Consider the following 9905-nt stretch of genomic DNA (forward strand, 5'->3'; position numbering starts at 1 on the left):
TGTCCACCAACTAATCCTGACAGGTTTCAGAGCCTTTGTGTTGTTGTGCATAAAACAACGACTGTGGAAATTTTGTGTACCTCAGAGTCCCCCATCAGCAGCTGATGCTCTTTCAGCCAATGCTATTGTTTATGGGATTAATTATTGAAATGCCAAAGGGTTTTCTGCGTAGTCCAGTCTGCATGTGGTGTCACTGAATGGCAACACAATAATGAGAGCAAAGCTTTGTGGCAAAAGCTTTGTGGGTTATGATTTTGATATTAACTAGCAATGACAATGTGGAGGCAGAGATAGATGTAGCCCTAGTGGACTGCAACACCAAGTATGAGGCAAGTGAGGCTGTCAGAGGAAAAATGGCACAACACTGCCCTCATGTGAAATTCTGTCAATGTAGAAATCATAGAAGTTATTTCCAACACTCCCAGTACCCACAGAACTTCACACTGTACTTAATGTTTCCTTCAATCAATGAATCACTTAAGACAAGAGAAGGTAAGAAGCTTGTAAGGAGAAAAAGTCGGAAGGATGTGGTCAAAATCTTCATGTTCAAATCAATGAATTAATAGAATTCTTCACTTGTGGTTGCACTAGTCATCCAGTTGCATTTACAAATACAACTGAACATTGCCAAATAACCCTGCATTGTCCACACTTCATGTTTTCTCATTTTAACACTTTGAGCTGCACTTTATGCTTTATGGTAATATAAAGTGCATTATAATAATAATACTTAGTAATATTATTATTATTATTATTATCATCATTATTATTATTATTATCATTAGTAGTAGTACTATTAGTAGTAGTAGTAGTATTTGCTATCAAACTGGTTACTTAGTCATGTGGACGTTGGTAGCCAGGCAGTGGCCTCCCTTTAAGATTAGTGTTTGAATTGTTACTGCAGTAATAAGACTAAGAGACAATCATTTCAATTCTCAGATTTATTTTATTCAATTTTTTGAGTTAAGACATTTGCAACAGTCTGTCATGTTGCTGATAAGGTCTTTACAAAATAAATCTGGTTACAACATAGTTTTAGTTTGATGGCAAGGAAAAGCAAAACTAAGCAGGAAAACATTTGACAGAACACTGGCAGGAACAAGTCATAACCAAACAGTTCAAAGTAAGCACCCAACAGTAAAACAGTAAAGGCAGAAAGCTTAAGTCATAGAGACTGTTTCTGATATTTTGTATTATTTCAGTGACCAGATTTGGTCAATGACTTGCCCCTCTCAAAATATACTCATATCACCACTCATATACAGTAATGGGGATGTCAACTGGGAACGACAACCTAAACTGGACACAATTGTTATTATTCTGCCCACTAATCATAAAGCCTGAGCTACAGAAAGTAAAGCCCACTGGTCTATGAGTCTGTTTACAGAGCAATTTACCCAGTGCGTTACATACAGTATGCAAGTTGACCTGATAGAGCAATGTGTTTTGTAATGCTTTAAGTGGCTTAGTTTTAACATTTTCTCAAGATCTTTGGGGGTTTTTATGCTTTTTTTCTATTCCTTGCATGTCAGTGCAGAAAGATGACAATTTGGCCTCGTTGACTGAATTGGCACTTGAGTGTTTAAGGCCATGTTTACCTTCAGAACCTCCTGTTAAATGATGTTGAACAGTGCAATGTAGGGGGAACATCTATTGATCCTTGAAACACAACTGAAGGCAGTGTAACACAATCTACTGACTATTTTTTGGTTCGATATGATTTAAAGAATTTTTCAGATCACTAGATATTCAACCCTATCATTGAACATGTTTAACATTATTGGATAGCACCGTGAGAGAGTACAGATTTACATCAAATTTAAGGGTTTCAGAAGGGGAAGAGGGACTGCTCTCCTTTCTAATTGTAACGCCTTGAACTTGTGCTTGTGACGGAGGACTTGGTGATTGTGGCACCACCGCCCATTCCATAACCTCCACTCAGGCTGCTGCCACCATAGCCAAATCCACCACTGGAGCTAGAGCTGGAGTATCCTGTGAGCACAGAGAAACAGGGGTCAGTTACATGAACCTGTAAAAGGTTTTTCTTTGGTGTGAGCGTAGTTTTGTGGTACTGCTCATGATGATCATTAATGATTATAAATATTGGTATTAAAGCACAACACTTACCACCACCTCCAGAGCTCTGCTGCACATGGATGGTTGCAGCTGCACCACCAGAGGACAGTCTAATGATAGAATAAAGTCATGTTAGTGTAGTGCTTGATTAAGGTTGAGGAGTGCATCAAGTGCTGCAACCTTGGAACAACATTCAATATCTAATGTTACCCTACCTGCTCTCCTCTCCCTCCAGCAGCTTCCTGTAGGTGGCGATCTCAATGTCCAGGGCCAGCTTGACGTTCATCAGCTCCTGGTATTCGCGCACCTGGCGGGCCATGTCCTGCTTGGCTCTCTGAAGAGCATCCTCCAGGTCCCTGATGCGGAGCTTGGCATCCTTCACTGCCAGCTCACCACGCTCCTCAGCCTCTGCGATCTGAGCCTCAAGGCTAGCCCTCTGTAGAAAATAGATGGCATAAATGGTTTAATAATTAGACATCTTTGTCAGTTAGTTAGTTCTTACGTTTAGCATTTGCTAACATTTAGGCAGAGGTTGTCTATAAGAGGTTCTAGAAATATACTGTACCTGTCCCTTGACAGCCTCAATCTCATTCTGAAGACGGGCAATCATGCGGTTCAGCTCAGCGATCTCAGCCTTGGTTGTGCGCAGGTCGTCACCATACTGTCCAGCAGAGGACTGCATCTCCTCATACTGTTATGCAAAAACACAGCAAGTTGTGTGAAAAATATGATCCAGAAAGTTGGAGAAGCATGTTTTTAATCAAAGGCACATGAGATATCTCTTGGCTTTGCTCTTCACTCACCTTCTGTTTGTACCATGTCTCTGCCTCGGCTCTGCTGCGGTTGGCGATGTCCTCATACTGAGCACGCACTTCAGCCACAATAGAATCCATGTCGAGGTTACGGCTGTTGTCCATCTCCACAATGACTGAGGTGTCCTTGATCTGGCCCTGCAGCTCACGCAGCTCCTAGAGAACCAATGGATGTTGCAGAACAGTTGAATCTTTGTCTTATTGTTAAGTGATTTATACTATGACTGGAAGATCATCAGCTTGTACTGATAGTGTTATGTAGTATGTAACAGATGACTGGGTTGTATTACACAATATGGATAGTACTTACAGCCTCATAGATAGCCCTGAGGAAGTTGATCTCATCCTGAAGAGCATCGACCTTGGCCTCCAGCTCCACCTTATTCATGTAGGCACCATCAACATCCTGTAAAGAGAATCATTAACAAATGTTAACAGAAGGGGATTCAATCAAACACACTGTATCAAACTCCAGGATGAAAAATTAGAGGGACTGTCTTGAATTTGCACCTTCTTCAGCAGCACAAACTCATTCTCCACTGATGCACGCTTGTTGATTTCATCTTCATACCTATTGAAACACAAGGCAACCTTTTAGCGCACATTCTCTCTGGGCATCTTGAGAACAGTAATGTTTTTATCTGGTGAAAATATTAATATATATTGGCCATGTAATGCCAACACTCACTTTCTCTTGAAGTCCTCAACCAGGCCCTGCATGTTCTTCAGCTCTCCGTCCAGCTTGATCTTCTCATTGCCGAGCCCATCGAGCTGTCTGCGCAGGTTGCTAATGTAGGCCTCGAACATGCCGTCTATGTTGGAGCGGGTGGTGGTCTGGTCCTGCAGGAGACTCCACTTGGTCTCAAGCATCTTGTTCTGCTGTTCCAGGAAGCGGACCTGTAGAGAGAAACAGAGAAGATTGTCAGATGCTATTTCAAATACTTTAATTTCACTGTTTTTTATATTGAACAATATATGTAAATAAGGATGCATTGCAATGGATTGGATGTTGCCACTTTCATGATTTGAAAACCTCCTGAAATGCCTCGAAGCACAAAAGTGAAGTGAAACATTCTTATCATTTTTAAAGAAGAAAGATGAGTACAAAAGGATTTTAAGGGTGTGTCATTTTGTGGTATGCTGCTATATCAAGTTTAACCAAGCAGCAGGAACACAGGAAAATACCACACCTTTACCTGTATGGCTGAATAGATAGCCATCTGAATTGCCACACCCTGTTCACAACAACTGTAACTCATGAAGGCATGGTAATCTCTGAGTATACACCCTGTCTGACCAGTTGAGATCCTAAGAAATATGAGGACATTATCTTTAATACCATACCATAAAACCATAAGATTCATCATTCTAATTATTCTTTCTCAAAAGAAAAGAACAAAAGACAGTTTGCTGTGATATATTTGTTATAATTTATGCAGACTGTCTCTGTCAGCCTATTGTGTATGTGCATTTAAATGTTTCACCTATCTCTCATTTGACTATGATGACTCATCCCACATGCTCTGTTGAGCTCTGAAGGCCACACAGTCCAGCCATAAAACTAGGTGTGGCAGATAAAGCACAGAAGACAAAGCAGCTCAGTATCAAGGGATGTGTGCTTTGTTTTGTGAGGGTTTGACTCATTGCCAATTTATGGTGTTTAGGGAGTGTCACTCTGCTGTGCATAAAGGAAATCAACATGCAGTTGGCATGCAAGTGCAAATGAAGAGTGTGGTTGCAGCATATGCAGTACGACTCCACCAGGTCAAAAGCAAGTGAAAGTTGTTTGACTGCTCTGTACTTAGCATTCATGTTGCTAAGTACAGTGTTCAAGCAGGCGATAGGCCTAATGTGCAGGTGCCAGACTTTGGACTCTGTGGGAATGGTGCAGATAGATCCCTATTCTGCCTGCTAGTCTCCTAGGTGGGAGATGGGATGGGCGAGTCAGAGCAAAAGTCCACACCCATGTTTAGATAGTGGGCAAAGAGACTGCCACTGACTCAGACAAGGCTACAGCGTAACTTCTTTACATAGGTAACCTTAGGGTGGGGCACCCAAGGTAAGTTTACAGATGGATGCATGATCAGAAACAGCCTTTGAGAGTTTTTTATAAGCTTTCCTAATCCCAGAGGCTGTAACTCATTGATGCACCACCAGAGAGATAAGACTCACAGCTATCTTGCTTTGCTAATCTTTTTTTTTCCCATTTCAAGACACAGACTCAGATTCCTGAGGTTCAGGATAGTTATGACATGTCAGTGAAAGCTTTGTCAGCATGTATGTTTGCATCTAGTGAACAGTGCTCAGCAGTTTTAATGAATGTCTAGAAGCACACTGCTGTTACTGAATCCAATTATTCAATCAGGTTAAGACTAACCTACACATTGATAGGTATAAAAAGATCATACAAGACCACCTTCAAATATCTGTGATGACTGCTATATAATTGTGGCATCGTTGAAAACAACATTTCAACACTGACCCTTTAACTTTCTTTTAATTACTGTTGAAATGCTATTATAAATGAAAGGAGAGAATTTAGAAGATTTACTTGTGACAGCTACTAAAAGATGTGCATATAGCCTAGAGTCAGCATGTGGTTTGTCAGTACTAAGGTGATGAGGACTAAGTTGTGCATATGGAAGAAAGCCAAACAGGAACCAACCTTGTCGATGAAGGAAGCGAAGCGGTTGTTGAGGGTCTTGATCTGTTCCTTCTCCTGGGTGCGGACTGCCTGGATGCTGGGGTCGATCTCCAGGTTCAGGGGGGCCAGCAGGCTCTGGTTGACGGTCACAGCTGTGATGGGAGCTGACACAAATCCTCCACTGACACCACCTCCGAAGCCACTTCCGAAGCCACCTCCGAAGCCAGAACCGAGGCCAGCACCGAAGCTAGCACTGGAACCACCACTGAAGCCTTGACCGGCACCACCGCCATAGCCACTGGAGTAAGATACGCTACTTCTGGAACCAGAGGAGAAGCGTGAAGGTACTCCAGTGGAGGACCTGGAGGAGTAGCTCTGAGTGACTCTCTTCAAGCTCATGTTTGCAGTTGTAAGGGTTTTACAAGCCAAAAGTTGAAGACTCGGAAAGAGAGCGTGTGTGCCCGGAGGAGGACTGGAGATGAGCAGGCTTCAAAAGGAGAGTCAAGTCCCTCTGAGTGTCTAACTGCTGTCTCTGCCTGCTTTTATGGCTGTGCTGAGCCAGTGGGAGGGCCTTCCTCAACTTTCAGCCACTTCAACCTGCGCTCTCACTTTTGCCGTCTACCCTCCCCTCCACCTCAGCCCACCCGCCTCCGGCTCTGGGTGGCAGGAGTGGCTAGTCCTGTAAAACAGGTAGAGAGGGACTGTCAGGAGATAAGCCGTGACACTCCCTTCACTGGGACTGGCTAAAGGGGAAGGGAGAGTGGTGAACAAATTAAGTGAAAATGCGATTATGTGAGGAAGCAGGGCGTCTTTTACGTAAGTTTATTTAATTTGAAAAGTGCAAAATTAGTGTTTGACAAACAAGGAGAATGTGCATTGGCTTGAAACACGATTCATTTAGCATCAGACCTCAGAGTTCATTTATGCACGATCATGTGATTATAAGTGAATGAATAAAATAACAGTTGTTTTGGAGAGTACTCAGAATACTCAGTGCTTGCTTATAATCATAGAGACATACATTTCCAAACTTACACACATTCACATATGCAAACATTTAGACTGTAACTTCTACTCAGGTTTGTGTGTTCAACAGAGTTGTAGCTACAATGTAAGTGCTAAACTCCAGCATAGCATAATTAAACTAAACTTTACAGTAGCTTATTCAACTAAATGCCTTGGGCAGAGTTACATCTCATTGTGTAAAGGGATTTTATGTGCACAATTTAAGTTTAATTAGAACATTACTACGTACTGGCAAACATCCATACACTGGTGAAAACAACTTTGCACATGAATGAGTGATGTGCATCACAGTTTTCATCGTAGTAATTACACTTGAGAAATGTTACCACACCCAGTTGTGCTGTACTCAAACACTAACCCCAGTTTTTTTTCCCTCTATACCTTTGGTATAGGTGAGGCCTGCATTCTTTTTCGTTCTTCTCTAACTTTTCACATGCACATGCCTTTCATTTCTACCATGGTGTGGAACTTTACTCTAAAGCTCCATCTCTGCTCTCCAGCAGCCATTGGGAGAAAATTTATGTGCTATTGCTTCCTTGTAATTATGGGCAGATGTATAGAACTCAACAACAAAAAAATAGAACATTTATTGACTGATCAATACCCTCAGCACACACACACACACCAATTCTAACTCTCATCTCATTTTCTCATGCTGTGGCATCTTTAAACAGAAACACTCTGTGTACATACTTGAGTGCTACATGGTGTGAATAAATCACAAACATACAATACAGATGACAAGCAGGGTGAGGCCATGGCAGCCAATATCAATAGCCGCATTGTGGAAAAGCCTAGTAAACTACTAAAGAGAGGAAGAACCAGAGAAAATACACATCACAGCCTAAAGCTTAAGGTTTGTCAATGATGTAACATGCAGAAAGGGTAGACATAGATCACACTTGGTATGGGCCTTGCCTGTGCTTGTCTGAAATGGCAGTAATAGTTTTTGAAAGTCCTAGACGCTGGTCTGGCCTCTATCATTTGGAGCAACTCAACTTCCACATCCTCATACATCCTCATTATGAATTTGAGGTTTATGCTACCGGGTGTGTGAGATCGTGTTGTGTATGTTTTTGCACAGGTTTCTCAGTGAATATTAATTCTAAATGTGAACGTATGCACATGTGCCCTAGGGGCAGGACGGGGGTTATCAGTTCATGCAGTGCTATGTCAGAAATGGTAGACACATTGTTGCATCCATGTGTTAATGTGTAAGATATATATCAAATGCGCTGCTGTCCAGGGGCAAATGTGAATTATGTGAATGGGAATTGTTTTCTAGCAGAAGCATGTTAAAATCACCCAAAGGAAAGGCACTTGCCACATCATGACTTTTTTGTTTTACTTGTTACTTACTTTTGTTTATCAGAAACACACACAACACTTGTGTACAAACGCTCACACACACACACAATCACATAGAAAGAGAGACCTATCCTCATCCTGTGATATAATAATAATATAAGAGTGAAGAAAAGATGTGGAGCAAATTATAAATTCCGTCGCTTGGTAAAATGACAATGACAAAGTGGTAATGCACATCCTTATATGATACATTCTCTTTATCATATTTCTAACCATCTCCTTCTTTCATTTAAACTTTCATTTACTGAGCTGACAATCTCTGTTGACCTACATGGTAACAATTTAACTTTAAGTGTCTCTCTTCCAGTTCATGAATCTGTATTAACCAATGAAAAGCATTGTAAACACACAGTAATACTAGATGAAATACTTTTTCCAGAGGACACTGGAACAAGGCCTCTGTAAAGGAAAGTGTTACTGCCCCTGCCCGGCCTTTTGCATTCCCCAGTCTCACTCCCACACTGCTCATCCTCTCACTCTCTCTTGGCTGACTTGCCCATTCTGGATTTGCATATTCTCAGTGGTTGAAATCGCAATTAAATTGGCTGAGAAATCTTTGCAGGTGTCATTGATGCTTGAAACTTGACAGTTTGGTTAGGTGGTAGAATGCAGGTTTGCAGGTTTGGTCCAGAATAAAAATGGCACTGGAATGCATAAAGTATGTGGCCGGACCAGATATCAGTGCATCAAAGTTTTTTGTTTGTTTGTTTGTTTGTTTGTCTTACTAAGACTCTTCATGAGAATGGACACATTTCCAAGAAACAAGAGGTGACGAAGTGGTTTAATTTCTCATCTCAACTTCACAAACAAAACCTTAGTCTGTTAGTGTACTTACTGGTCTGTCCTTTTGTCCCTCTGCAGTATGTGAAAACTGGGTGTGGACACTACAATGTTTGAAGTGTAGTTTGACAGCCTATCCTTTGGTACATTGATATACTGAATATATTAATGAGCTGCTATACAGACAAATGTAGTGATGCACATCACCATCTAATGGATTGAGCAAGGCAGGTTTTGCATTGTAATGAAAGCCCTGTCCAGTCTATATAAGGATCTGTTTTGCCTATGCAACTCATGTCATGTCTTTGTATGTTGTGTGTGGGACACTGCCTATGAGATTTTCTGTTCTCAAAGTCACTATACATACAGTACTATAAATTACAAAATCAAGTTTAGTCTTGAGCGGTACATTTTGAATGTCAGCATAAAAGGTCAAACAGGTGCAGCTCATAGTGCAACTAGTAACTCCATGTCTTATTCATGTGCTATGATGATACAAATTTACATTGCATGTGTTGCAGTGGCCCAACATAATTTCCAAGGGTTGTTGTTCATAAAACAGGGTTTTTATTGGGTACAGATTAAGTGACTGGACGCTTATTATCCTTGAAAAAATGTAAAGTGTTACGGTATGCACACGCATTACAAACACACATACATACATAAAAATCTTTCAACATCTAGCTCTGAGCATCCTCTCACACCTGCTCAAGGTGCACACCCTGGCAGCTGTCATCTACTTTCACCCACTGCAGCTTGTCAAGCAAGTCGTCAAGCTTGTGAAGAGTACAGGAGGTGGAAGAGAAAGTTAAGGCTGTAAAAGCCATTCACAGGGGGAAAGGGAAGCATTGTCTGCTGCTCAAAATTAGTGTATTCACAGTATATTTGCAGCAAAATATTTCAACGTATATTTAAATTTCTAAGACTATATTATAAGGCTTTGCATAAACTGCTATAGTGTATTGCACAGGCTATTCAAAAGCAACTACATTTGACTGTGCTAAAACAATGTCATGCCAGCCCAGGACAGTGCAAACACTTTGAATTGTTTTCTTAAAAGAGAGAAATGCATCATTCATTACAGTCTTTGAATAGAAGGGATGGTTGCTAAATTTTTTTTTGAAAGAGATGTTTTATGGCCATGTAGCAATCATTTGCTACATGGCCATATCTAGTAATTATTGTTTGCGCTCAAATTA

General features: G+C 41.1%; 1 protein-coding gene across 2 annotated transcripts; it reads right to left on the reverse strand.

Annotated features, from left to right (window-relative positions):
* Positions 1-926: 926 nt before the first annotated feature.
* Positions 927-6058, reverse strand: LOC139652008 (keratin, type II cytoskeletal 8-like). 2 transcript variants are annotated; one of them, XM_071528930.1, is made up of 9 exons: positions 5554-6058; positions 3577-3785; positions 3399-3459; positions 3199-3294; positions 2880-3044; positions 2642-2767; positions 2292-2512; positions 2131-2186; positions 927-1992 (listed from the first exon to the last, which is right to left on the reverse strand). In XM_071528930.1, exons 1-9 carry the CDS (start codon positions 5929-5931, stop codon positions 1859-1861), a joined length of 1446 nt encoding a protein of 481 aa, XP_071385031.1. In that variant the 5' UTR covers positions 5932-6058; the 3' UTR covers positions 927-1858. The 2 variants fall into 2 exon arrangements, with proteins under 2 accessions (XP_071385031.1, XP_071385030.1); XM_071528929.1 differs by having other exon boundaries at positions 2128-2186; positions 5554-6057.
* Between the last annotated feature and the right edge of the window lie 3847 nt (positions 6059-9905).

The sequence above is a fragment of the Centroberyx affinis genome, unplaced genomic scaffold, assembly GCF_046629955.1.
Source record: "Centroberyx affinis isolate AG114_WGS23_722 - 3 ecotype Tasmania unplaced genomic scaffold, CSIRO-AGI_Caff_v1 ptg001738l_1, whole genome shotgun sequence".
NCBI classification, from domain to species: Eukaryota; Metazoa; Chordata; class Actinopteri; order Beryciformes; family Berycidae; genus Centroberyx; species Centroberyx affinis.